This window comes from Aspergillus campestris (assembly GCF_002847485.1).
Source record: "Aspergillus campestris IBT 28561 chromosome Unknown P168scaffold_1, whole genome shotgun sequence".
In the NCBI taxonomy this organism is placed as follows: Eukaryota; Fungi; Ascomycota; class Eurotiomycetes; order Eurotiales; family Aspergillaceae; genus Aspergillus; species Aspergillus campestris.
The window spans coordinates 1,779,782-1,805,830 of record NW_020194336.1 but is presented as its reverse complement, the minus strand read 5'-3'; the positions used below and the strand labels follow the sequence as shown (position 1 = coordinate 1,805,830).

The 26,049-nt window shown below is 51.5% G+C and overlaps 13 protein-coding genes across 13 annotated transcripts; 7 read left to right on the top strand and 6 right to left on the bottom strand.

The window, feature by feature from the left end:
- Window positions 1-352: 352 nt before the first annotated feature.
- On the bottom strand, window positions 353-1,735 carry P168DRAFT_277926 (uncharacterized protein; the record flags this gene model as incomplete). The annotated part of the gene is made up of 1 exon (XM_024835641.1): window positions 353-1,735. One exon carries the CDS (start codon window positions 1,733-1,735, stop codon window positions 353-355), a length of 1,383 nt encoding a protein of 460 aa, XP_024696915.1.
- A 1,015-nt stretch (window positions 1,736-2,750) lies between these two features.
- On the top strand, window positions 2,751-3,308 carry P168DRAFT_286456 (uncharacterized protein). The gene is made up of 2 exons (XM_024836347.1): window positions 2,751-2,969; window positions 3,036-3,308. Exons 1-2 carry the CDS (start codon window positions 2,924-2,926, stop codon window positions 3,194-3,196), a joined length of 207 nt encoding a protein of 68 aa, XP_024696914.1. The 5' UTR covers window positions 2,751-2,923; the 3' UTR covers window positions 3,197-3,308.
- An 816-nt stretch (window positions 3,309-4,124) lies between these two features.
- P168DRAFT_262656 (HET domain-containing protein) lies at window positions 4,125-6,442 on the top strand (the record flags this gene model as incomplete). Its single annotated transcript, XM_024834757.1, has 3 exons — window positions 4,125-4,794; window positions 4,848-5,869; window positions 5,933-6,442. Exons 1-3 carry the CDS (start codon window positions 4,296-4,298, stop codon window positions 6,440-6,442), a joined length of 2,031 nt encoding a protein of 676 aa, XP_024696913.1. The 5' UTR covers window positions 4,125-4,295.
- A 316-nt stretch (window positions 6,443-6,758) lies between these two features.
- On the bottom strand, window positions 6,759-7,837 carry P168DRAFT_262654 (uncharacterized protein; the record flags this gene model as incomplete). Its single annotated transcript, XM_024834756.1, has 2 exons — window positions 6,759-7,484; window positions 7,559-7,837. The coding sequence occupies 2 exons, from the start codon at window positions 7,835-7,837 to the stop codon at window positions 6,759-6,761; spliced, it is 1,005 nt and encodes a 334-aa protein (XP_024696912.1).
- A 381-nt stretch (window positions 7,838-8,218) lies between these two features.
- On the bottom strand, window positions 8,219-9,568 carry P168DRAFT_286452 (F-box domain protein). Its single transcript, XM_024836346.1, has one exon. The coding sequence runs from the start codon at window positions 9,313-9,315 to the stop codon at window positions 8,290-8,292; it is 1,026 nt and encodes a 341-aa protein (XP_024696911.1). The 5' UTR covers window positions 9,316-9,568; the 3' UTR covers window positions 8,219-8,289.
- A 21-nt stretch (window positions 9,569-9,589) lies between these two features.
- Window positions 9,590-10,229, top strand: P168DRAFT_13694 (uncharacterized protein). The gene has a single exon (XM_024832723.1). The coding sequence runs from the start codon at window positions 9,686-9,688 to the stop codon at window positions 10,136-10,138; it is 453 nt and encodes a 150-aa protein (XP_024696910.1). The 5' UTR covers window positions 9,590-9,685; the 3' UTR covers window positions 10,139-10,229.
- Window positions 10,230-10,319: 90 nt separating this feature from the next.
- On the top strand, window positions 10,320-11,670 carry P168DRAFT_229796 (cobalamin-independent methionine synthase II family protein; the record flags this gene model as incomplete). Its single annotated transcript, XM_024833202.1, has 3 exons — window positions 10,320-10,539; window positions 10,615-11,031; window positions 11,099-11,670. 3 exons carry the CDS (start codon window positions 10,320-10,322, stop codon window positions 11,668-11,670), a joined length of 1,209 nt encoding a protein of 402 aa, XP_024696909.1.
- Window positions 11,671-11,788: 118 nt separating this feature from the next.
- On the top strand, window positions 11,789-12,371 carry P168DRAFT_13751 (uncharacterized protein). The gene has a single exon (XM_024832730.1). It carries the CDS (start codon window positions 11,907-11,909, stop codon window positions 12,258-12,260), a length of 354 nt encoding a protein of 117 aa, XP_024696908.1. The 5' UTR covers window positions 11,789-11,906; the 3' UTR covers window positions 12,261-12,371.
- Window positions 12,372-12,482: 111 nt separating this feature from the next.
- On the bottom strand, window positions 12,483-13,306 carry P168DRAFT_294402 (ADP-ribosylation factor family protein; the record flags this gene model as incomplete). The annotated part of the gene is made up of 5 exons (XM_024837952.1): window positions 12,483-12,524; window positions 12,577-12,689; window positions 12,760-12,906; window positions 12,969-13,127; window positions 13,213-13,306. 5 exons carry the CDS (start codon window positions 13,304-13,306, stop codon window positions 12,483-12,485), a joined length of 555 nt encoding a protein of 184 aa, XP_024696907.1.
- A 1,307-nt stretch (window positions 13,307-14,613) lies between these two features.
- On the top strand, window positions 14,614-18,354 carry ccg9 (putative trehalose synthase (Ccg-9); the record flags this gene model as incomplete). Its single annotated transcript, XM_024835640.1, has 9 exons — window positions 14,614-14,874; window positions 15,402-15,463; window positions 15,562-15,713; window positions 15,969-16,070; window positions 16,158-16,542; window positions 16,593-16,868; window positions 16,933-17,397; window positions 17,464-17,573; window positions 17,639-18,354. The coding sequence occupies 9 exons, from the start codon at window positions 14,614-14,616 to the stop codon at window positions 18,352-18,354; spliced, it is 2,529 nt and encodes an 842-aa protein (XP_024696906.1).
- A 260-nt stretch (window positions 18,355-18,614) lies between these two features.
- Window positions 18,615-19,698, bottom strand: P168DRAFT_262640 (dynactin subunit 5; the record flags this gene model as incomplete). The annotated part of the gene is made up of 2 exons (XM_024834755.1): window positions 19,287-19,698; window positions 18,615-19,202 (listed from the first exon to the last, which is right to left on the bottom strand). Exons 1-2 carry the CDS (start codon window positions 19,323-19,325, stop codon window positions 18,615-18,617), a joined length of 627 nt encoding a protein of 208 aa, XP_024696905.1. The 5' UTR covers window positions 19,326-19,698.
- Window positions 19,699-20,219: 521 nt separating this feature from the next.
- P168DRAFT_277918 (LysM peptidoglycan-binding domain-containing protein) lies at window positions 20,220-20,920 on the top strand (the record flags this gene model as incomplete). Its single annotated transcript, XM_024835639.1, has 2 exons — window positions 20,220-20,562; window positions 20,682-20,920. 2 exons carry the CDS (start codon window positions 20,220-20,222, stop codon window positions 20,918-20,920), a joined length of 582 nt encoding a protein of 193 aa, XP_024696904.1.
- A 644-nt stretch (window positions 20,921-21,564) lies between these two features.
- Window positions 21,565-25,930, bottom strand: P168DRAFT_262638 (peroxidase/cytochrome P450 family protein; the record flags this gene model as incomplete). The annotated part of the gene is made up of 12 exons (XM_024834754.1): window positions 21,565-21,992; window positions 22,051-22,330; window positions 22,403-22,642; window positions 22,725-23,139; window positions 23,190-23,677; window positions 23,731-24,077; window positions 24,132-24,462; window positions 24,517-24,607; window positions 24,661-25,006; window positions 25,063-25,304; window positions 25,363-25,460; window positions 25,529-25,930. The coding sequence occupies 12 exons, from the start codon at window positions 25,928-25,930 to the stop codon at window positions 21,934-21,936; spliced, it is 3,339 nt and encodes a 1,112-aa protein (XP_024696903.1). The 3' UTR covers window positions 21,565-21,933.
- Window positions 25,931-26,049: the final 119 nt, after the last annotated feature.

Below are 26,049 nucleotides of genomic sequence, written 5' to 3'. Positions count from 1 at the left end.
TCTTCTGAAATGAGAAAAGCCGGAAGAATACTACACAACAGGAATACAGATGGTGCTGGGGGGGGGTGCTAGTTTGCCAGACCCTGCTACTCTCTATGTTACAAAATGCCCAATACCCAACAAGAAATCATTATTGATCAAGGTACCTGTGAATGAAACTGAGAAAACAAACGAAGAAAAGGAATATAATAGCAACTATATATTCCATGTTAGTGGAATACGGCAGCCCACACGTCCATGAAAGCTAATCAGTAGACACAAGAGATTTCGCAGTATAACTTGTTATAGAAGGATACCCACGGAGCCCAAAAGTGTCTAGATATCTTTTGTAGCCGAGTGGTATTTCTCTCCACTAGTGATAACGCTTGTTGAGAATGCGATTCCATTCTTGACGCATGGAGTTTTCCCATTTCTCAAAGTCAGCTTTGCCCTCTCTCCTATTCTCAATGTCGTTCTTTCTCGTTGTAAAATCATCCTCTTCCTTTTCTCTCTGGCCGTCGAAGAAGTCACGGAGATCCTCTCGCCTAGTGTTGCTGTAATGACTGGGCCGACACTCCCAGTTGGAAAACACGCGGTTCTGGATAACCGGCTTTATGGTTGGGACATTGGGATACTTCAAGAGGACAACGATAGCGTTATGGATGCCGATTTTGACAATCTCACTGTCAAATTTGTGGAAGCCAGTTGGAAGGATGCTCTGCTTATCTTTATCCTCGCGTGTAGGACTCTTTGGCCTGTCTTGATCCGCGCGTGTAGGACCCTTTGGCTTGTCAAACTTCCACCAAGGTGAGCCGAGAAGGTCATGTCTTTCTCCGAAGTATTTGGTAGTGACGTGTCGTGGAAGCTCATACTGGATATTCCAGCGCTGAAGGTGTTTATTCCGTGCAATTTCTCCATGTCGATTCTCTCCTACCATCTGTCGAACGCTGATTGAAACAGATGGTACTCCAAGGAAGGTGAAGAGGTCCAACCCGCCACTGCGAAAGCCAATGACCATGCTGAAGTATTTCTTCTCGAATGCTATCTGGAGAAAGAATGCTTCGATATCTCTGTTGCTCTCACTCGGCCATTTGCTGGATTCTATTTGTTTGAAATACTCCCCAATTCCAGCAAGATCGTCGATCTTTTCGGTGTTTCCACAGAGCACGACTTTCAGCGTTTGGGAGACCATTCCCACGTATTGAGCTATCTGTATGACCGAGTCAATTCCGGAATCGAGTTCTGGGTATATCCCCCCTTTCGTGCCAGTGTCGCGACACTGTATGAGGACTGCTTCGGTGCCTGTTTGGAAAAGCTTTTCGCATAGACTTTCCAAGTAGCGTCGTATCTCCTCTTTGTGCGTTTGATCAATGATTATCATTTTCTCTGCTAAATCTTTGGCATCTTTCTCCGAATTAATTTTCCCTCTGATGATTGTAGTTGCGTTTGATTCACTGATCACTTCGAACTTCCGTTTGTCGTATCCGGTACCTATGGGATCTTTACTTCCACTGAGTATTTCCCAAGACCATTCAGTCAGAAACATCTTGTTTTCGGAAGCAACCGATCTCATGAGGTATCCCGTGAGGTCCTTCGTCTTATCGGAACAGGCATAAACAAGAAGGTGATGCGGCTCCAAGAGCATGGCAGCGCGGATATGGTACATATCGCCCCTGTGATTTGCGGGAAGCATATAAATTTTCCCTTCTTCTGCGAAGTCCTTTGGGACCCACAACTCGATTTTTGAGGATTCCATGGTGTCAGGTGTATTCAGGCAATCGGACACAAGGTCGTTTGGGCTGGGTGCTGTAGTAGTTTCTTGAGTATTTTGTTGTATACATCAAACAAGAAGAAGAGGCTGGATAGTAAGACATTAAACTTAGAATAGAATGGAATGTTAATGAAGACGCATGATAGAAAGAGGGATATCAGTAACCTAAATAGTTCCAAGTAACAGGCTGACTGGTTACATGGTGTATGCAACTCCACCGGATTGGGTTCTGCAGACCGTTTGCGGGTTCTTGTTCAAGGTCGAAGACCAAAAACAAACTTTGACACCTGCCATGTACCCATTTGACAGAAGAAAGGCGCATAGAATGTGGGACCCTCCTCATTATGACATTTGCATAGAAATGGGGCTGACCATGGGCCGGTTCTGGCAAGGTCTACTTATATATAACCTAGAACGAACAAAATTTGCTAACTACTTGACCAATGACTCTGGGCAACATTACTTCATTTTACTATTGGAGCATATGGAGACCTTTTATTTAATTACGAGCATGTTTCATCTCTCATCTATATGATATTTTGTATATATGACTAAATGGTTAGTAGATAATCAAAGTCTGGATATAATCTAGTTAGTGAATAATGAAGTGATAGAAAGTATTACTTGAGAACTACTCCCTAGGTAATAAAGATATAAAACAGTAAAGTCGTAAGTCTATATTAGACTGTGAATAGTTAAAATGAATAGCGAGAAGATTTATAGAATTATCCTTATAGGTATAGTTATATATATTTTACGATTATCTATAATCCTATCACCATTATACAACCACAGGTAATCCCTTGTAACCTTTGACACCAGTCTATTATATATACAGAGCAAAGATCCGAGCGCAATTCATGCCCTATGCACAATTTAAAGTCCCGAGATAGGTACCTCATTAAACATCATCATTGCGAAAAAAGCAACAACATTCCAGTTCCCGAACCTCCTCTCATCCTCTCTCACTCGACAATGAACGGATGCATCTCCCCAGACTGGCCCTTTTTCTCAAGGCAGACGCAGAAAACAGACAGAGAAGCGCACTTGACATACGACTCTTGAAGAACTAGTTCGACATTGCCACAATCTCTTTTGGCGGAGGCTAAGTCGCTGTATAATAGGGATCATCACCCTTCCTGCCGGCAAATACTGCCCAATACAACTGCACCCATGGAGGACTTCGGTTGCAGAATTCTGGGATATCAGTCATACCAAGCTTGACCAAAGTACGGAATCAGTATTTTGGTGCAGTGGCTGTCACAAGACAACAAGGAATATATACCTCGGGTTGCCGCCTCCTATAATATGAAAAGGATGCACCGCGGTTGTTTCCATCCTTGGCTGATTTGGAAGGAATTGATCGGCGAGAAGGATCTCGAAAGCTCCGAGCGGCTTGCTGTTCGAGAACATGTGCGCGATATGATCTCAAAACTATGCAAATAATCCGCGACGCAAAAGAGCTTGTGCTTGGGTGATGGTGTGTGACTTGGCAACCATGCCAATGCGCTGGATACGACTGGACTATGAGAGTTGGTCTTGGTCTGACCAATTCTGAATCCATCGTGTTGACGGAAATCGAATACCTTGAGTTTGTGGTTGAGTGCAAGTCTCTCCATAAATTCCCAGTGGGATTTATAAATGAAGGTTTTTGACCAATGGCCTGTTTACAGGAAGTCGTCAGTCCAAATACCACCTCATACCAAGAGATAAACCGGAAAAGCAGAGATATCATGCTACGCAAATAGCGGGTCCGCGGTTGTTCACAAGAGTTCCACGCAATGATCCAGCAAGGTGTCTGAAACTATTATATCATGTTGACCATGATAAGCCTGACCATATTTTGCTGCAGTGGCTGTCATATCATAACCGGTCTTATAGATTGCAGGTTTGGGGCCCACCAACGACCCAACACTTTTATACTACAACGTCAGTCAGCTCAATACGAACAAGGGCCGAGAGAGCTTTGTGCTCCTGCCTTATTGAATGTTGGCAGTCCGGCCGGACAATCTCTTGTGGATCGGGGTTCTAATCATCGACTACCATCGACGGACATTGGACCTGGACTCTCAAATAATCACACTGTGGAGGACGCGAGCCCAAATGTTTCCGTGTGGTGTGAGTACAGGCCATTGAGGACATGACTGGAGTACTGGAACGACCTGGATTGTTGAAAGCGATACGGTTCGTCTACACTGACGAGGATAGCTGTACTATCTCAGCGACAGCAGATAGATATCACATGCTTGTGCTGTAGATAAGATAGACCAAGGCTGAAAAAAAAAATAGTACTTATATCAGTGACTTTGCAGAATTACCTCCTAGGCTGCCATAGAGTCAGGCTCACATATGATCAACTAGTATACGCCACTATATCAGCCGCCTCTAATTGCTTCGTGGCATTGGCTTGGCCTCCACTATCCCACATCTGACATTCCCGACTCACGCCACAAAGCGGGGTAAAATGAATCAACTGCCTGACCTTAACGACAGCCTCTGGACATACTGAACACAAAACAGTTAATAATCTTCGAGAACCATCACCATGAGCATCCGCTGGGGTATCGGGCAGCGCAGAGACCGCCGTCTGCCGTACAAGGTCGCCGCAGGGCAGACATGCACTTATTGCACGGACTATATCTTCAACCAAGAACTGTACGATCAGCTGTCCGCTAAGACAAGCTCGTCAACGGCAGCAATAGCTTACGCCCGGACGAGCCGTGATCTCTACGTGTCTGCTCAAGAAGGATGTCCGTGGTGCTCGGCCATAGCCCTCGGCATTAGACACGTGGCGGATTTCCTCGTCTTCGAAGACAGTGGGGATGAGGTGACTGATCCGGCATGTTGTCGGTTTCCGATCTCGAATCTCAGATGCGATGCGGAGGTCTCGGTCATCGTCCGATTCCGGAAACATCGTGGTATGGCGACGTTTGATGAAGTTGAGCTACAGATCGAAGTGACAGGCACCCAGGGTGAAGATTGTCGACTCCCTGAGATAGGAGGCCCAGATATGATCTTTCTAACCTTTCAGGTTTCTTCCACCGGTAGACATCCCCGCTATGGCCTCTGACAAACATCACAGCTGATATGTAAACAGATCCCCAGTCGCAAGTCTTCCAGCGAAACTGGGGCCGCATATCTGCGGACTCGGATGACTGGGCGACCTCAGCGTTAGACTGGCTCGAATCATGCAGCAGCCACCGCCAATGCCGACCCGCCGGAGGCTTCCACCCCAGTCGACTCATCGACGTAACCGATCCACACTCCCCACGGCTCATCAACCGCGACGAGATCGCAGCACCCGACGACGTGTACGTCGTCCTCAGCTATGTCTGGGGCCCCGCGCAAACGTACACCCTCACAACATCAAGCCACGAACAGCTGCGCCGGGGCTTAGACCCAGCCCGTCTGCCAAATACCCTGAGAGACGCGATGGAGGTGACGGCCCGGCTCGGCTTCCGGTACATCTGGATCGACGCCCTCTGCATCATCCAGGACTCACCGGACGATCTCGCGGCGGAGCTGCCCCAAATGGCCAGCATTTACCGGCAGGGAGCCCTAACAATCATCGTGGCAAGCGCCACCAGCGCAGACAAGGGATTCCTGCTCCCTCCGCAAGGGCTGCACGACCGCTTCACACCTGTGCAAGTAGGCCCGATCGACGCAGACGAGAAGCGCGGAGTATCCTTCTTTGTAGGGGACACGTCGATGCAAGCGCAAGCCTTCCAAAACGAGCCCATCTTGCTCAGAGCCTGGACCCTCCAGGAGTCCACCATGTCGCCTCGGCGGTTATTCTTCGCGAGCGACGGCATCTCGTGGGAATGCACCGAGTGTGTCATCACGTACCTCGGCGCGAGCCCAATCTTCGACACGGACTTTCTCTCCCTGTGCAAGCGAGCCAACAGGTACAAAGATGGCCACAGCGAGCTCTACTCCCGCTGGCTGAACCTCCGCGAAGAATACTGCGCCAGGGCGCTCACCTTCTCCAGTGACAAGTTGAATGCCTTTTCCGCTGTGGCGTCTGAGATCGCGCAGACGACAGGCTGGACGTACCTCGGTGGGTTGTGGAAGGAACATTTAGTTGACGACCTCCTCTGGCGCTGTAATCCCCCCAAGCCTGTTGTGGATGTCGAAGCTTCTGATTATCCGCTCCTCAAGTCTGCTGCTGCCGCTGCGGCGCAGAGTGTAGCGCCTAGCTGGAGCTGGGCCAGCGTTGCCGAGGGGTGGATCTATTCCATCTATGAGCCCCACGCGCGAAGTCCATTTCCTGGATTTGAGGTGCTCGATTGCCAGATTGAAGCCGGGAGAGCGGGTCCGTTCGGTTCAGTGCGATCGGGTACTCTAGACATGAAGGGCATTCTTGTCGACTTGGGGTTGAGACGTGTATTCAGACCGGATCGTGTCGAAGATGCGGATCTCGCTCTCTTGCAGGGGAGTGATGATACGAGCGGGATGACTGATGATCAAGACGTTGTTGCGTATGGCGTGACCGATCCGTTGGATGCTCCGCTCTTGTCGGATGTGCGGATTCAGTGCCTCGCGGTCGCTCAGGTCTTGCACCAGGAGAACGTGGAAGGCTTGATGTTGTTACCGCTTGAGGGGGACGGCGGGTTTCGTCGTATAGGGTACTTCTGTGCGCATCGGCCGTCGATCTTCCAGGGTGTTTCCCCGCGAGTGATCAGAATTAGATAAAGCCTTCTATGGGCCTTGGGTTGAAAGGTGATTTTTGCTTTTCGGTCCCTTCGTGATTTGAATTGATGCTCTCCATGCTGCACGTATAGTTCAAGAGATTTGGGTGTTCAGTGAAGGCTTTGAAGTCTAGGAATGGTTGGTAAAGATAGCCGTGCCGTCACGGGCACAAAACGCTGGACACTCTGCACCCGTGAGAATATTCCTTTTGATCGATCCACATGTCCGACCAGTATTATAGCATTGGCAGATAACCAAAATATTGTTGAACAGCAGCTCGTATGCCTGAGTATGTCCTTGTGCACGTCGTACGTTTCATTCAAGATAACTCACCCCTCCAAACACACCATTTACCAACCCCATCGCCCACCCGGTCTTTAATGACCTCCACCACGCGGGCCTGACCCCGGACAACCGACAGCAAAAGGTGAGTATCGATCCCGTGATCGAGTGTTTTCGCTAGTAGGTTAGGGAACAGCGGCGCGCCAGACGTCCGAAAGATTGAATGAATGCTACCATCGTCTGCGGCGGGATGGTGTTGGCTGTCATCAGTTGAAGGTCTGGGGTTGTAGAATGGGGATAGCTGGCCAAGGCCGCCGGTGTTGACCAGCATGATAGACAAGTACATGCTGTGCGTGCGAGACAGTTGCGTCAGCGTTCGCAGCACGCTGGTTAAAACGGCGGCGCCGCGGACTGCATTTGAGGCGCGGATGACGCCTTCAGTGAGGCTGTCGAGTCCGGCAAATATGAGTGTGATACTGTGATCTGGCTGTTGGCGCTGCTGGGAGAGGCTGTCTGCGATTTGGTGGAGGGCCTGCGAAGCGGCGGAAAAGTCAAAGACTGGGATTAGCTGGACGGAGTCGAGGCGGGATATTGCCTCTGAGCGGGACAGGGTGGGTGACTGCGACGCGGAGAGGAGCGATTCTAGGAGTTTCTCCGGCGAGAAGGCGTCAAAGTGTGCCGGGTAGATAATGAATGCGCTGGGGTTAGTATTAGAACATTGGGCCGATTGCTGCAAGCGCGCTGCTAAGAGATATCGAGGAATCTGCATGGAATAGATCAATGGCTGGTCTTTGAAGATGCGAGTTGATTCTGAAGTCCGACGCGAGACTTTCATACCTGTCCTACGTGGTCGAGGTCATCGCCCTCCTTGGAGTCATTCTTCATGAATGAGAAGCCGATGACGGTCCCAAGGCGGAAAACACCCATTGAGGGATATTCAACCCCGTTTTTGATGTCGTGTTCAAGATTCCAGTCCCGGTTTGAAAGGCTGGGGTTTGTTGGCGTGGACTCAGTATTCTGTTGATCTCCCGCCGTCGCGACATCGTGTTGGAGTAGTGAGTGAGCCAGAAGTGGGACGGCTGGCTCCGACGCATACGCGTTGGTTGTGGAATGCATGATGCTTATCATATACAAGAAGCAGAGTGGTATCAAACCAGGAGCATGCTGTTCGGTGTATGATAAGAAGTAGTTCAGGCGCGGCCGTTGCGCGTCGCATGGTTATTTAGTGGAACGAGGCTTTGGTCCTTTATCCTCCAATTCACCAAGAAAACGGCACTAGAGATACTCTGATCGATAGATCCACGATTCCATGGTGTTTGGTTACCTTTTGGGGTGTTTCTGAAGGTTATTACAGAGTAGATGGTGGGTTCAAACACTGGAACCGGAACTGATAGACGCGCCACGTGCGGGCGCCTTACGATTAAGGCAGAACCCGTTGGCTTCATGCACGGCTATTCCATGGGTAGCTTTGGAAACCTATATCGGGGAAACTAGCCACAAGAATTTTCAATTATCTACATCCTTAGTTATACAGATTTATTTTGATACAGCGAATCCAGTCACCGACCTCATACAACCGTGTCTACCGCGGATATTGACTCAGTTGCGATTCCCATCGGGGAAACTTTCTTCTTGATCCAGGTACCGTGTCCATCATGAAACCACTCATGATCATTCAACACATCGTACAAGATTGGGGCTAACTCGGACCGAAGCGCATCGAAATCGTAGTCGCCAGAACTGAAGGTTACAAGACGGCCTACGTCTGCCAAATCCCTCACGGCCTGAGCAATGAGCGAGTAGCCGGTGGCAAGCTCCATCCATGGGTCGCTTGGGTCCATAGAGCCTCTCTGCTCGATCTCAATGACTTTGTCGCCGCGGCAGGGCGCCAGCTGGATCCGAAGCGACTGCAGGCTCGTCATCAATGACACTGCATTCAACACCAGCTTGACATGATTGTAGAAGGGGAACACAGCGGTATACTGAAAGGAGGTCAGGTTGTTGAGCGAGAGGGATAGAAAGAGCTGCTCCGGACAGGACGGAGTGGCTGCAGTGGAGCCCCATTCTCTGACCAGGGACGGGACCTGGAACAAGAAATACTCATAGTGGTTATACGCTTTGAGAGAGGAAGACTCGTTGAACGAAAGAGATGACCAGCAACGAGTGTCCAGCAGGCTTGAAGGCTCTTCGATTTGCGATGACAGCATCGGGTCCCGCTCGCGACTGTCACGGTCTAGTTGCAGAACCTGGAGAGGAATTTCAAAGGCCCAGCTATGTCCCTCCATGATAGGCGTGTCCAGCATAGCTCCAATAAAGCGCGGGGGAGCAATGACCGTTACTCGGAGCGGGTCGAGGCGGGACAGTACCCTCCGCCACCAGAGAGGATCATCGCGTTCGCCTGGGGTGTCTTTTCCCTTCACAACAATAGAAGACACATATTGCTTGAGGTCAAAGGATGCGACAAAAGCGAGGAAATCGTCTACGTCCTCCAGGTTGAAGCAAGCGTGCGCGAAAAGCGGTGGTAGAGCGACTTCCCGGAGACGCAACGAAACCCTGGCCAAGTTTTTCAGATCTCGAGTTCTATTTCTGACCATGCGAGGAGTCGGTGGCTGGTGAAAATTCGCCAAGGACGGAGGAGAAACAGAGAGGTAGAAGATGATCTCATCGAGAAGCTCGCTGGGAAGAGACTCCAAGGCCGATAGTGGCCGCGGCATTATCGAAAATTGCGGGGGTCGCCTGAGAAAAGAGCGGATTAGTGCGACGGTCACATTACGGACCGAACCCCACGTGTGTAGGATATGCAGAGAACTGCCACAATGAGGTTGATGGCGAATTGCGGGATAATGAAGACCTATGATAGAAAGGTCCAGCGGAGTAAGGTTGACCAACTGGGTTTCGGGTCCGGGGTCAGCGCCCAATTGCCGGCCCTCCCCACTCACGTGACTGGGGATCGTCGACTTGGATATGGAAATGTCGTCAACGATGCTTGGCAGTGGGGCCACTTTTGATGGCTTGGCCCAACGATTATCTACAACGAATCTAGTGCGGAGAGAGAGGACAAAGGAACGTCGATTCCTGGTGTTTACCATTGGATCATATCATTCGAGCTCGAGCAGAGGGGAAATCCTTCTTCCTCCGTGCTTACAGACTGAGCGAGAAGATCAACCCCATGGCACTCCGATAGAGGCTCGAGCTGTTAGCTGGTCTTGCAGCATGGTCTCTCACTTGCTGGATGTCCAGCTTTCATTTACACTATACACAACGCACAGTTCGTCTGTAGGCAATACCATTGGCGATGTGTTGCAGTGGGGAGGTCCAACTTCGAGGACGACACGAAAGGAAGCGATGTGGGGCTTCAAACCGTCTAGATGGAAGCATCAGCGAATCTCGATGCTGGAGCTAGCAAAAAAGAGATAGCCTTGTTGGATCAGTGCTTCGTTGTCCCTCCATCGATCCATGCGGCTCATGCGTCCCATGTTCCTTCTAGCAGCCCCCGCTCAGCCTTGCACATATGAGTTACACACGGTCTCGATACCCAGATTAGAATTCTCAGTACCGACAGCACTTTCTGCAATTGAGTTCTCACTACATTGTCATCATGACTAGAAAGTTGTACCGCAGCCCTCCTTTCCGCGCTGAGCATTTGGGCTCGCTGCTGCGAACGAAAGAACTTCTCAACGCCAAGACAGCCTTTGAGAAGGGTGAAGCTCCAGAGTCAGACCTTATCGCCGTCGAAAAGAACGACATCAAGGACATTGTCAGCAAGCAGAAGGAGCTAGGCTATCCTGCGGCCTCTGATGGGGAGTATTGCAGACATAGTAAGAACCCCACCGCCGCGGACACTGCCAGATCACCAGGAGTATGATAATTGACTTATACTTGTACTTGTCTAGTGTTCTGGGGCTCTTTCTTTCCCGGTCTAGATGGATTTGAGGAGGTCCGCGACATCGACGCGGCTATATTCCGTGAGTATGCTCCGGACGTTGCCGCCTTCTTAGAGTCCGGGAAAAAGCCCGGTGAAAGCGTCCTCTGCACCGGCAAGATCAAGCACGTGGGAAGCACCTATGTCGACCAATTCAAGTACCTCGCCAGCTTAATTGCTCCCGAGGAGGTCAAGAACCTGAAACTCACCCTGGCCGCCCCCAACTGGTACCACCTACGGTATAAGGCAGGCTGCGCTTACCCTAAGAACGTATATGCCTCGGACGAGGCGTACTTCGCAGACATTGCCAAGGCCTATCAGGATGAACTGCAAATCCTGTACGATGCCGGATGCCGGAACGTCCAGTTCGACGACCCCAACCTTGCCTGTGAGACCTTCCCACTATTCAGTTAACCCCCTCCGTATCGCGAGACATCAACTAACCCAGCCACCAGACTTCTGCTCCGAAAAGATGCTCAACGGCTGGAAGAAAGACCCACTCAACACCCACTCAGCAGACGAAGTATTCGCCAACTACATCAAGCTCTACAACGACCTCCTCTCCCAGCGTCCCACCGATTTCCACATCGGCGTGCACCTCTGCCGCGGCAACTTCGTCGGCAGCCGCCACTTCTCCGAAGGCAGCTACGACCGCATCGCAGCCAGACTCTTCCAAGAGCTTAACGTCGACACCTACTACCTCGAGTACGACACCGCGCGCGCAGGCGGCTTCGAACCCCTCAAGGAACTCCCCACTCACAAAAACGTCATCCTGGGCGTAGTGACCAGCAAGTTCCCCGCGCTGGAAGACAAGCAGGAAATGCAGGCGCGCGTCTACGAAGCGGCTAGATTCATCGCTGAGGGAAACAATATTACCGTCGAGCAGGCTCTGGACCAGATCGGCGTTAGTCCGCAGTGTGGCTTTGCTAGCCACCGTGATGGTAATGCCATTGACTACGCTGGTATGATCAACAAATTGAAGCTTGTGCGTGAAATTGCCGACGATATCTGGCCGGGCCAGTTGTGAGGGGGAATTTGGACTGAATATAAGTGAATGGACCTTGATGCCGCAGACCTGGCGGGGAAGCAGTTGTTCTCGAGTCCTATTTTATTTATAACAATGAATGGCATGGAATTTCCGCGACAATCATAGGATACAGTAGACATAGCCAATATCCCGAGGACAGCATAGCCCGCACTGGGGATAAGGCCCTTACATTACATGCATCCTGAAAGCAATCATACTCATGTAGAAACAGATGGATGGTAAAATTAGTATTATCGAAGCTGTCTATCTGTACAAAGCTGCCAAACCAACCCGGTCAGTCATGGCCAACGCGCAAAACAGGCGTATGCTTGAGTTGTGCGGGGGGTGTGAGTTTCTTTGTATCTGTATATGTGCGGGTTTCATTTGCCTTCTATTTGGATCTTTCTACAGCAGAAGAAAACGACAACGGAAATGAGATAGTGCCCGGATCAGGGGGGAGAGTGTGTGACAAGAAAAGGCAGGTATTAATTAGAGATGAGGGGGTATTGACATATAAGCCCGTGTGGAAACAAGGGGGATATCATCAGAAGCTAATCGAAGCTGAAAGAGAAGAGAAAAAGAAAAGATGAGAGAGAGAACAGAAAAGGAAAAAGAAAGAAGAAAAGAGGGCGTCAAGGTGGTCGAAACACAGGTTTTAGTGCTGCGTCTTCTGTCATCAAACCGGACATGAAACGAATGAGGTCGGTTGGTTCCAAGATAAGGTGTTATACACAAGGCCGCGTCGGAGCTGGGATGAGGCCTGTAGTAAGGTCGTTTGGTCGGTCGGGAACGAGTGTGTATGGGGAGACGGCTTATTTCTGGGGCGGCGTCTTGACGTTGTTCGAGAGCCAAGCCTAAAACGAGTCAACCCTGAAATGAAGATCATGACCGGGGAAAGAAACTTACCAATCCCTCAAAGATACCGGTACCGTCGGTAGCAACACTGGGCGCCACGTACCACAGCTTGTCCTTGAGCTTGTTGAGCTGCAGCGCACTGGTAACCTCTTCAGGGCTCAAGTCTGCAAGCGAGACGGTTAGTCGCATCGTCCCAAAAGTGCTGCATCTCAGCAGTGAGTTGCGAATACGTACGGCCTTGGACATCCTGCTTGTTCGCAAACACCAACAGAAGGGCATCCTTCATTTCGCGATCGTTGATGATCTTGTGCAGTTCGGAGCGAGCCTCCTCTATACGAGCGGTGTCGCTGGAATCGACGACGAAGATCAACCCTTGGGTACCTGCATATGCCAGCCATCGTTAGCCCCACGAATCCCCGACGACGCATGCAATAGGGTCTTACCGGAGTAGTAGTGCCTCCACAGCGGCCGAATCTTGTCCTGACCACCGACATCCCACACGTTGAACTTGACGTTCTTATAGGTGACACTCTCGACGTTGAAGCCAACGGTGGGGATGGTGGTGACATCCTGGTTTGTGAGTTTAAGTTTATAGAGAATCGCTATCGTGATACCAGGTCAGCCGCTTCCTTCTTCCGAGAGTAAGGGGGAGCAATGAGTCCTGCAAGAGGGGCACGGCCAACGTACTGGTCTTTCCTGCAGCATCGAGTCCCAACATCAGAATCCGCATTTCCTTGGTTCCGAAGATCTTCCCCATAATCTTAGACACTTGACCACCCATTGTGACGGTTGAGCGACTGACGAAAGTCGCGAACAAGACAACAGAGCCGACGAGGTATGAAGGATGAAGAGGGACAGTTCCAAAACTGCAGATGAGAGTCGCGGGAGTCTTCTCGACCAGTCGCGATCAGCGTTGCGTCCGAGGGAAAAATAAGAGGGGGTTTGACGATCGGATAGAACGGTGGACTCGAGAAGGGGGTTGAGGAGGGGGGAGAGTCCAGAATCAAAACGCAGACACAAATGCTCCAGCTGGTAGTTCGCGCAACAACAATCAGCCAACGTTCTGATCAGGACTGCACACCGAAAGGAAGGAAATCAATCACGAGATGCATCTACTTACAACAGAGACAGACGGTGCGGAGGGGAGTTGTTGGTGTGCTTCACCAGTGTGGCAGGAGGCGGAGGAGGACGTGCCAGGAGCGCAAGTAAACCAACCCCGATCGATAAATTACTTTAGTTTAATGAAATTAAAAACTCGGTGTTCCAAAGCGAGGGGCAATCCACACGAGGGACGTCGAAGGAGAACTAATGAGATTAAAGCAATAAAAATAAGGGAAACAGACCAGAAAGCAGAAATTAAATTAAGGACAGTCAATCAATTGTTGGAGTAAATAATGGATCGCGCGGTCTCCAGAGTGGATTTTGGTCCTTTTGGCGCCTTGAAAGATCCGTAAAAGGGGTTGATGCCGCTGACTCAGCCCGGCCAAGCAATTCGGGGGTTTCATGGCCTGAATTGCCTGGTCCCTGCGTCGATTCCTCCATCACTGTAGAATCATAGATTGAAGACGACTTCAGCTGCTCTTCTGGCTCCAATTTCTCTGGGTTCCATCAGGAAATGACTGTCGCCACAGGTTCCTCCGGGGAAGGGTCTCTCGTGGGGTCCCACCGTGTGTGATATGTTGCTCCTTGACCTATCAACAATCAGATGCACTGGAGTCTCCCGCGGATGGAGACACTCCACGTTTGATAAGTGTCGCTGGTACAGAAGCGTCAACATGTACCATGAAGAATGATCATGAAACCCAGGTGATGTCGGTGTTGTAGGAGAGGCACCGGCGGGGGATGTCTGTTCCCTTCCCCGGACGATATACTGAGGATAAGAGACTCGACCTGCCGTGCAGATCAGCAACTGTATTTCTGATGGCGCAGTTACTCTAGCTCTCATGATCTGTAACGACATCAATCCTGCGGGCCCTCACCAGGAAAAATGTCATTAACCAGCGAACACATCTTGCGTGTTGTTGAAAATTATGAAGAAAGACGATTTGGCGTATCCCTCGTCAAAGTCGCGGGCCGTCTGCATATATCATGCTACGAGCAGGACCCCCAGGGGGCCTTCATGCCAATGGAGGAGGATACTACCATATGCTGGTGGAAGAAGACAGTTGGTTCAACCTACTATCGTCGGTGATACGCTTTCCACCGCTAATAGACTGTCCTCGCCGTCTCTATCACGCCATTCGTGGTATCGAACTCCAGAGAGATGATCACTTCGGATCATCCCGTAGTCACCAGCGCGGTATGACCTATGTCGGAGCGACAGCGACAGTCAAAGTACTCGTCCTGACTGTATGGGATAATTGGAACTGAGTCGACCTCCATAATGGAGAGTTGCAGATACAACGGCTCAAACCCTAGACAAGGGTGTAAATCCCTCACCAGAACGTACAGCAGGTCCTCACCGCCACCTACTGCCCATATTACTTCCCAAATGCCATACCCCGAGCTAGGAAGCGGCCAATCGCATATCCGGTGTAGCACCTTGTCTCGCGGCGGAATCGGGACACGGGGAAGTGGAATTTATACCGTACAAGGATACCCTGCCTTTCTATGACATCAGCGGCCACTGGAACTAGGCATACCAGGCAGCAACCACAAGCATGGACGGAGATGTGGATGCTCAGTGTTATTGCCACTCCAAGCAACGGTGACCCAGATAGGGATAACCGAATCTGGCTGATATAACGGTTTAACAATATCATTGAGTGATTTATTCGATCCATGACTGGAATCATTTACCCATAGGCTGAGCCACCACCATCTGTGGACAGGGCAATGAGGTACAGCACATGAAATGCATGATTGACCTGGATTAGGGTTGGAATGATCTACCGTGGGGCCGGCAGAGGGCGGAGATTGCCGCGATCTGGTTCGGAATGTGGGTAGATCTTCCCCTCGAACTTGTCGGATACATTGGTGGATTGTTCAGAAAGTCGATACTCACCTCCAAATAATTAATCTTTGTGGGGATGACAGGTTTTCATGGTTTCCAATGACACTGGCTGAAGTAAACCAGGTTCTTTGGGCCAAGGCCCGGGAGAGTGAATCACCGGTTGCGGTGCCGGATAACGTCAGAGACCGAGTGGTGAAGTCACTTGGATGCTGCTCGTACAACAGTTTGTGCCTTTGTGTGTCGCCTCCTTCCCCTCTTCTACTTCCCTTCTTCTTTCCTTCTCTTTTCCTTTTCCCACATTCGTACCATAGCTCCGTCGTCCTACTTGGGTAGGACTGTTTTCGATCCTGGAATCTCAAGGATACCAGTAGGACCTGTGGCTCGCGTACACTCTATTGTGCTTCTAGTCCGATAGAGCTTTCTCTTCTCGATCAGACAGCATTATTGTGTCTCCTCGATCCCATCTCGTCGACTTGACCAATTTCCAAAGATGGCAGACCCAGCTATCTTTCGACGCCGTTCCTCAGTGCACCAGCATCGGCGTCTATCGACTCCCCTGCACAAGCATCAATGGGACGCGCCTCCAACTTCTGTATGCTTGTCATCTTGGTCCTTCTCCGGCCGGTTAATCTGACCCCCCTTTCCGTTCTCTAGACCATTTATGCTGGTCTGTCAGTAGATATATCCGAGGATGGGAGCGCCACAATCGCTGTCGCGATCCGCGATACCACATATCTCCTGGACTTCCTGCAGCACAATGTCCCAGCTGCCGACAAGCAGACGGTATCCGACCAGATCACAGACTTTATCGTGAAGAAGCTGTTCAGTTTCAGCGAGAGACACTTGGAGAAGGTCGTTGGGTGTGCCATGCCCAGGCGTTTGTCCGAGGAATGTCCCACGCTCTGCTCGCGTCTCTGGGCGGAAATCGACGTCATTCCCATCGTCCTTCCGCAGGATCACAAAGAAGGCTGGGAGCATTTCCTGTCTCACACAGGCGGCAGGGACGGTTGGGTTACGCGGACCTTGGACGAACAAGCGGAGTCGATGGGCCGCAAATGCGTCAGGTATGATGGCTTCAGCCCCTTTCGGTGAAGCCGAGACTAATTCCTCGAAGAGTCTTTGGTCCGGAGAATCAGCCACTGCTGCAAGTCGGGTTTGCGGGCCTGGTAGAGGTGGACACTGCATTCCACGTCAAACTGGCGAGCCTGGACGATTTTAAAAAGACCGTCGAGGCCAACACATGGGCTGCGGTCCAACATTACGCTAAGGATTTGAAAGAGAGGAAGGTCAGGATTGCTTTCTTCAGCGCCACCCCCCAGGGCGGCGGTGTGGCACTGATGAGACATGCCCTGGTCCGGTTCTCCCATTACCTCGGGACCCGGATTGACTGGTGAGATCATGCCCTCTCTAACGATGGTACTATTTGGAGAAATTCCTGACCTAACCCCCATCAGGTACGTACCCAAGCCACGTCCGGGAGTTTTCCGTGTGACCAAAAACAACCACAACATTCTCCAAGGCGTCGCCGATCCCGATCAGCGCCTAACTAAACGAGACCACGACATCGTGACGGATTGGATTGACGAGAACGCGCAGCGGTACTGGCTGCGCGAGAATGGGCCTCTTCTTCATCCGTCCAAGGGCGGTGCCGACGTGATCATCATCGACGATCCGCAAATGCCAGCTCTAATCCCTCTCGCCAAGAAAATGGCCCCGGATAGGCCTGTCATCTTTCGCAGTCACATCCAGGTTCGGAGTGATCTAATTAGTGCCCAGGGAAGCCCCCAAGCGGACGCGTGGAAATTTCTCTGGAGTCAGATCCAGCCGGCGGATGTGTTCCTCGCCCATCCGGTGCGTGCCTTCGTGCCGCACACCGTGCCGGACGAGAAGGTGGGTTACATGCCTGCATCGACTGACTGGTATGTATCGCTCTGTCACGGACACCCCCCCACCTGCTAGGCACACGGCAAGCTAACAGTCCACAGGCTCGACGGGTTGAACAAGCACATGCATGATTGGGATGTAGCCTTTTACGGGCGCAATTTCAACGCCGTCTGCCGGAACTCGGGCATGCCCACCATCAACTTTCCCGACGGTAAGACCGAGCCTCCCAAACGACACGGCGAGAACCCCGCGTCCAGGTTGGCTAACACATTACAGACGAGTACATCGTCCAGATCGCACGGTTCGATCCATCCAAAGGCATCAGCGACGTTGTGGATTCGTACGACAAGTTCTACAACCACTTCGCCGCCAATAACCCGACGAGGAAGCCACCTATGCTCCTCATTTGCGGCCACGGCTCCGTTGACGATCCGGACGGTGCAATCGTCTACGACAGCACGGTCGCCCATATCGAAACATTCGTGCCCTACCTCGCGAAACAGATTTGCGTCGTGCGCCTGGGACCGTCGGATCAGCTGCTGAATGCGCTCATGTCCAAGGCCAAGGTTGCACTGCAGCTGTCCACCCGCGAGGGCTTTGAGATCAAGGTCTCGGAGGCCCTCCACAAGGGGAAGCCGGTGATCGCTACTCGCGCCGGTGGTATTCCCTTGCAGGTGACCAACGAGAAGAACGGCTTCCTCGTCGACGTGGGTGATACCGAAGCCGTGGCGAAGCACTTGTATGATCTGTGTACGGATGACGAGCTGTACCACCGGATGGCCCGGTATGCACGCGAGAATGTCTTCGACGAGGTCAGCACTGTCGGCAATGCGCTGAACTGGTTCTATCTGGCGTCGAAAATGACCAAGGCCGAGGAGGTCAAGCCGAATGGACGGTGGATCCAAGACATGGCGCGGGAGGAAGCAGACCTGGCGTTTACCGCGGAGGATAGTTTCATGAAGAGGACGATTGACCCTTGCAAGGCAGGCTAAGGGTCGACTTACTACAGGAGACAGTACAATAATTGGGAAACGACAGGAATTACTATTTTGTGCGGATCAAGAGAAAAACCAAATCAAAAGAGAAGCAAAGTCGTATTGCAGGCATCAATGTACACAAGAGACACAAGGGACCAGGGGGGGGTATAATGCGTATGATAGAACCCAGGTAAACAATGAAAAACGCACCATAAATGATCGAACGCCATAAGATCCAAAACCCAAAACCTTCCTCGCCTATCTCTCTCTCTCTTTCACCCCCTCCCCACCAAGCGATACCTCTCCCTCGCCATGCCCCCCTCCGCCCCCTCAACCCCATACCCCTCACCCACCTCCCCGACAATCCTCGCCGGCGCACCCCCAACCACACACCAACTAGGCACGACCATCCCAGGCGCCACGATCGCCCCGTCCAACACATAAGCAAAGTCCTTCAAGATAGCCATGCTGCCAATGACCGCATCCCGCCCGATATGCACATGGTTCCCGACAGTAGCAGCCTCCACGACGGCCCTCTCCCCAACAAACACATGGTCGCCGATCTTTAGCGGGAAGAACGAAAGGACCCCGCGGTGCAACCTCGACGGCGGGCGCAGGATCGCCTGCTTCGAAATATAGCTGTACCGGCCGACGGAGATCGCGACGGAGGGCGAATGCGCGGATGATGAGGATGAGGATGCTTGGCCGTCGGGGGCGGCTGATGATGACGACGATGACGACGAGGACGCGCGGTAGAGGTCACCGCGGATGACGGCTTCGGCCTGAATAACGGTCTTGCCGCCTAGGATGATGTGCTGTGTTCCGTGGATCATGGACCGGCGGGAGATTTTGTTCCCCGTGTCCTGTAGTCGGTGAGTCGGTTAGTTTAATTTGCTTTGTTTTTCACTCTTGTTGCTAGTATAGTGGGTGTTTCCTGGCCAATGTACCGTTTCGATGTATTCGCCCTTGACTGCTTTGGGGGGCATCTTGTTGGGATGTTGACTCGGCCGATTAAATGCCTTCTTGCCGGGCAATAATTCCGATGATGACGGGGATGTTTGGAGACCATTCTGGGGCGGTGGGATAGTTACGGCAATACTGGGCGGTGTGCCTGTATACTTCGTCTCTATTTTTATCGTCGTCCCATCTTTTATTTGTTGTTTTCCTCCTCCATCACACCTCAGGATGTCAGCTTGTTCTTCCGAACCTCTTCAATCCGACTCTGGGTATGACTGGCACGGATTCTTCATGCATACACCCTATGCGCCAAGCGTCACGCTCATTGGATGGTTGCTACAGTAGTTCGAGAGCTGTACAGCCAAGTACATGAAATAGCATGACACAGTGAAACATACGACTCGTCACAGCTGTCAAACATCTCTCACTTCTAAGACATTGATCCTCAACCAGAGACAATATGCAGTGAAGATTACTCTCCAGTGGACGGATCGACTTCCTCAGCTCGGATTTGCCTCAATTGAGAGGCATCACATGCCGTCATGGACGTTCTCATCTGGACCAAGTCGGGGTTCCCAGCATCGTTGGCATCCTTGTACTACCGGGTCATTATGGGCATCCGTCTCGTTGCCGATGGGAAGCGGGGTTCGTTGAGTATGTTCGTTCATCTTGGATGCCTGAACACGAGTGCGTTCCCGATGTGGCCACATTTGCTTCCCGTTCGATACCAACCAGGACAAGCAAGTACAGTCATGATCACACGGTGATCCGGTAGCATCCGTTTGGATATTCGATACTCCTCGCAGGGAGGTAGGTGTTGTGCGATATCCTAGAGTTTCGAACATATAAAGCGCCCCCACGGCGCCGCTCCAGTATACTCAATCAAGCCATCACCGCGTGCAGACTCTTCAACCACCACCACCATGCTCTTCTCCCAGATCCTACCCGCAGGACTCTTCCTGCTCGGCCTTACACAAGCCGCGGCTGTCGCCAGACCTCGCTCGTCCCAGGATTCCGACGCCGCGACAATGGAGATGGCCACAGCCACAGTTGCCAGCGCCCCTATCCCAGTCCAGAGCGGTGTCGCGTCAAACTGCAACTCCTTCTACCAGGTGAAGACCGGCGATACCTGCATCGGTATCCAAACCCATTTCCACAACTTCACCCTCAACGAATTCTACAAATGGAACCCCGCCATCGGGACCAACTGTCAAGTCCTCCTAGCCGGCTACTACGTCTGCGTCGGGACAGCCCCAGCTCCCACTCGTACGCCCCCCCCTCTTCTTCTACTTACATTATACTTCTTTCCTTGTTTGCTTCTGCTGCGCTTGCAGGAAGCGGGGTCGAAAGGAGGGGAGGAAAGAAAATACTAATTCCTCCCACAGCAGACCCCCCTACCACTCCCTCCCCAACCCAACCGGGCATCGCCGCCCCCTGCTCCAAATACTACGCCGCCGTCTCAGGCGACACCTGCATCGGGATCACCACGCAATATCCCAGCCTAACCGTCAGCAAGTTCATGGAGTGGAACCCCGCCGTCGGCAACGACTGCACCAACCTCCTAGCCGGGTACTACTACTGCGTCGAAGTGCCAGCCGCAGGAGGAGCTCCCAGGAAACAGTGACACCGCCGCTGCCCCTTGACGATAACTGGGGTAACGTGGTTTGTGTAGGGGAGGGGGCAGGGCAGGGAAGTTAAAGTTCTGGTGTCACCTGCGTGGGGGGGGATTTGTTCGGGATTCGCCCTTCTTTTGTCGGGTGCGTTCCGCGTGGTGGTACATCCGTTGGAGACTTGCTCTGCAGGATCGTTTTCTTCGCTTGATGGGTAGACTGTGTGGTGTGGTGTGTTGTGGTGTGGTAGGAACTGAGATGCATTGATACTTAATTTAGTAATGTCTTTTTTATTTCTTTTTCCAAGGGTGGTATTGTTAGGTACCTATAATCAAGGAGGGCATACTCTACATTTTGAAACAGCCATAGCATAACATGATTACTATTGATCGCTTGCTATTACTAGTTTGCCACTATTTTGGCAAGACATAAGAGAATCCGAGGATGTAAATTGTCATTTCTTTAGGTATCACCTGCTATACTTACATGTAGGTCGTCTTTCTGGCTAGCCACCTTGCAGGACAACCATTCCACTAACTGGTCTTTAGCAGATGTAGATAGTTTTTAAGTCTTATCTCCTTCATGCAAGTACCTTAGCACGTTACTTCTAAGCATTCAGTAAAGTAAGTAAAATAATCCAAGAGGATAGTACGGCATTAATATACAGAACAGATGGTAATCTCCGGGGGCCAACAAATGAAGATGAATTAAGCAAACAAAAACATGATCCTATAAAAGACAGATACATCATCCATTATCACTACACGTAAGCAGCACCAAATTATAAATTAAACTATCAGTCAATCAATACCCACGAACTCACCACCAGAAGACGACGATGTACTACCAATCTGCTCTCTGGTGGGTGGGTGATCTCCAAAAGACGCGCAAGTAAAACAGGATGAATAATCCAACGACGTAAATAAGCAAGCAGGATATCTCAATAAGCAGCAGTCAGTTTTAGCCCAGCAGTTTCATCATCAATTAGAAGAGTAAACGCTCGTCATGTTTGTTTGTTGTTTTGTTTTTACGAAGCGATCTTCTTCTTAGGCGCAGGGACATCCCCGTCGTAGTGGATTTTGAAGGCTGTAAAATATCGTTAGCCGTCTTGTGTGGTCTGAAAAATAGTAATGGGAAGACTTACTCGTCGCAAACGGGGAATAGCTGCCCCAGTCCTCGCGCATATACAGGTAGTAGCCGCCCTCGCGCGGGATCTTCTTGAAGACACCCTGGCGGCCAGGGGCGCGGCGGATGTTCTGCAGACGGCCGACGACGCGCAGCATGGCTGTCAGGGCGAGCAGGCTGGCTTCCTTGCCTAGGCCGGTGTGCGGGCCGAGACCGTACTGGATGTACGAGTCCATGGGACGGTCCAAACGGACTTCGCTAGGGTCGGGGAACACGTTGGGGTCACGGTTGGCTTTGACCTAAAAGGGGTAAGAGGGAATCCGTTAGTTGATGGGAGGGTGAGCCGAGGGTAGTAGGGCAGGGGGACGTACAGCGCCAACGAAGATCTTTTCGCCCTTTCTAATGTTGATTGGGCCGCTCTCGTCGTTGAGGGTCATGTCTGCCTCTGCTTCGCGGAACGAGCCAAAGGTTCCGTTGAGGCGGAAGGCTTCCAAGCAGTAGCGCATCAGCTTCTCGTCCGCTTCCTTGGTGTCGTCCTTGGATAGGCGGTTGATCTCGGGGAGGTGTTTCTTGCCCTCGTCGGAGAGGTAGTAGTCGATGATTTGGGTGAACTTTGGGAAGTGTCAGTCGTGTATCATAAGATACAAAAGTATATAGCAAGCAGAAACGAAAGGTCCGAAGGGTAAATCCTACCATCTGAGACTGGTTGTGCGACATCGCCACAGCAGCGGGGAAAACATGCGACCAGGTCACTTCCGAGACATCAAGGCCGCTGTCCAACAGCTTCTTGATCAGCTGGTCACCGTACTCCTTGAGAGCATTGTGACCATCGCTGAAGCTGTCGATAAACCGCGAGAGGAACCCAGGGGAGCTGATTGACTTGACATGGCCCTCGATTATACTACCGAGCGGCTCGGAGACTGCTTGTGCGGCTTTATGCAGCTGGAAAGACTTGGCCGGGTCGATGTCAAAGAAGACGCTGTTGAAGACAACCGCCATAATCTTGAACATCTCGTGCTCGGTAAAGACACCGCGAGAATTATCCCCCGCCTTGAGAGGAAGCGAAAAGAGCTTGGAGGCAAAGTGCACAGGGGCCAGGTTGCCGACACTGGCACAGTTAGTTTCTCGAGAAAAGAGAGAAGATAGTACCACACTTACTCCCGAATTATGTCAACCTGCTTGATGCTACCAAGTCTGCCAGTCTTATCCTGCAACAACTTGACAGTGATGGCTTCGTAGAAGTCCTTGATGTTTTTCCTCCACTGGTCGTTGTCCAGGTTCTTGCTCCAAAAGTCACCATCGCCTCCGCCGGAAGTGAGCGACGTAAGGCCACCCCAAACAACGCGGAAGTCCTTGGGGTTCTCCAAGGATTTCTTCACGTTGGGATAGGACACCAAAGTAGCATGAGGGGGCGTAAAGCTGGGACGATCGTACGAATAGTCCTTTTCTCGGTCCAAGTGCTGCATGATCTTTCTGTTCTCACTGGGGATGGTCATGGGGTAGTGAGCGTAAATGGAGTCTGACTTGTACCAGTTCGGGAAGGCTCTCATCGCGAGCTTGTAGAAAACACATCCTTGATTGATGTTGAGATCGTAGCGAGATTCGTTGTAGCCCCAGTTGGTTAAGTTGCGAGGATTGTAGTCAATCTGAGTAGCATTAGGGATATATTCGAGCAACAACATGGGAAGGGTCGACTTACAGTGTAGTGACGGTCACCACGGACAAGGGCCACAGCGTCCGAGAGGACGGCACGAGAGATTGTGTAAGTGGGAGCAATGCCGACACCAGGGATCATTGGCTGCTTTGCTTCCTCGGAAACAATGCCAGGGTACAATTCGACGTAATCGGGATGATCGTAGAGATTGCGGAGCGACTCGGCGATCTCCGGGTCGGAGTTGATCTCCTCGAATGATTCGTAGGGTTTCAAGTCGAAAAACTTACGGAACTCGTTGAGCGAGCCAACATTCCAGCGACGACCCTGTTCAATACCGAGGATCTCCATAGCCCGAAGAGCTTTGGGGACGTTCTTCGCGCCGAACGAGCCTACTACAGGTCAGTTGCCAGCCCACATTGATCCGGTCGTGGCGGGAAATCACTTACCGGCAACGTCCTCAACTGCATTAGACAGAATGTTCACGAGATCCTCGTCCTTGAAGGTTCCATCCTCCTGGCGCTCAAGGTGGGCAAAAGTGCGCTTGGAAGGGTCCGGGTTTAGGCCCTTCTCATACTTTCCGAGGCCCATCAGCAGCTCGGGAATAGAGACTTCCTCAGCGGGCTTGCCCATGAGCTCCTCGTAGATCTTCTCGGTGTACTTCTCATCGTTGGCACTGATGGCCGAGTGCCAGCGGTAGGCCAGGTTGAATTCTACGGAGCATTGGTTGCCGAGTCCGGACGGGGTGGTGTCATTGCCCTCCATCTGAGCTCGGGGGTCCTACTAATAGTCAGATCTTGCGACTAGCGTGTGTTTACCCAATAATCCACGTACCAAGCACCAGGTGCTATTAACTCTGTTCAGGTTGACGATGGTGCGGAGATAATCGTAGAGGGTGATGTTGATGTAAAGACCACAAGTGATACTAGATTTTTGTCAGAAAGTTCGTGGACCGGTAGGGAATATCCAAGTGCATACAGTCGCCCAGTCTGAAACAGATCTTCATCGTACTTGGCCCAAGCCTTTTGAGCATCTTCTTCCGAAAGGTGCGCGGCGGGCTTGTTAAAGCGCCCATTTTCATTGACCACCGCCAGTTGCTCAACCACGTAGTTGTGGAAGCGGTTGAGCATGACCAGGAGAACACAGCACGCAGCAGGGAAAGCCTGCAAACGAGGCTCAGAGAAGGAATCGGCCTTGAGCTTTCCATCCTTGTGGGTCCGGACAAGGTCTTGTTCCTTCCGTACATCACCATACAGAATAGAAAGATCCAAATATCCGGACGTCTTATTCATGTGGGGGGCCCTGTAGTCAGTTTGGAAGATATCTGCAAGCGTCAGGAAAATGGCTCATAGGTCCATCGACGGTCCAACAGAGACTCACCGTGGATGATTAGGGAAGCCCAGTTGAAGAATAAACTGGAAACGTTGTTGGGGTTTGGCTTAAACTTTTCACGGGCGAAGAGGCAATCGAAGATGAGACCAGCGTCCGGCAAGCCGCCGGGCTGAATCGTCATCGGCTGGATGGAGCGAGCATAGGGTGTGTTGGCAGCACCCAACCAAGGAAGCGTGGGGTTGTTGTTAGAGCCGTCCGCGCTACGGTAGGCATACTCATCTCCCATATAACTGTCACAATTCATCTCAGTATGGTACGCCTTACTCTCAAGGGCCATTGGCAACTTACGAGAGAGGGGGGTGTGGCAGCGACCCCCAAAGTTGATCCAAAAATTGGTTGGTGAGCTCGGACCGGGCCTTGGAATGGGCAGGCAGACTAGAAACAACCTAAAGAGAGGCGACACTACATTAGTCCCGGGGTGACGGAGCGCATAGTGTTCACTGTGTGAGCTCACCTGGATAATGCGCTCCATAAGCATAGTTTTGTCAGGTATTTTCTCGCCCCTGGCCATGTTTGAGACCATATCCTTCAATGTGCCAATGTCCTTAAGGCCCATGGTCTTCAAATCCGCCATCAACCCGGGTGAACCCTCGTTGCTGCCATCCGAAGTCTGGCCGGGCAATGGGGTTTTCGAAGCATGCAGCACCTGGGAGTATTTTTCAAAGGGGTTGGTGGCCTCGTTGGCGCCCCTTTTGCTGCGCTCCCAGTTCTCTTCCGTAGACTTGCGCGTCGGAGGCGGCGAGGACGACATCATCTTGGACTGGCGCTTGCCGGCCTTGGTGCCATTCTGCTTCGGCTCACCTTCGGCTTTTGAGTCCTTCGACTTCTTGAATTGAGTAGAAAACCTCCGCAACATGTTGGCGGATATTATGTAGACCAAATAGTACTATGAACGAGGTAAATATGGAAGATTGGGCGAAGGAGAGATATGTTTAAAAAGCCCAGGTGAAGGAAGCAGCCAACGAGCCAAGAAAG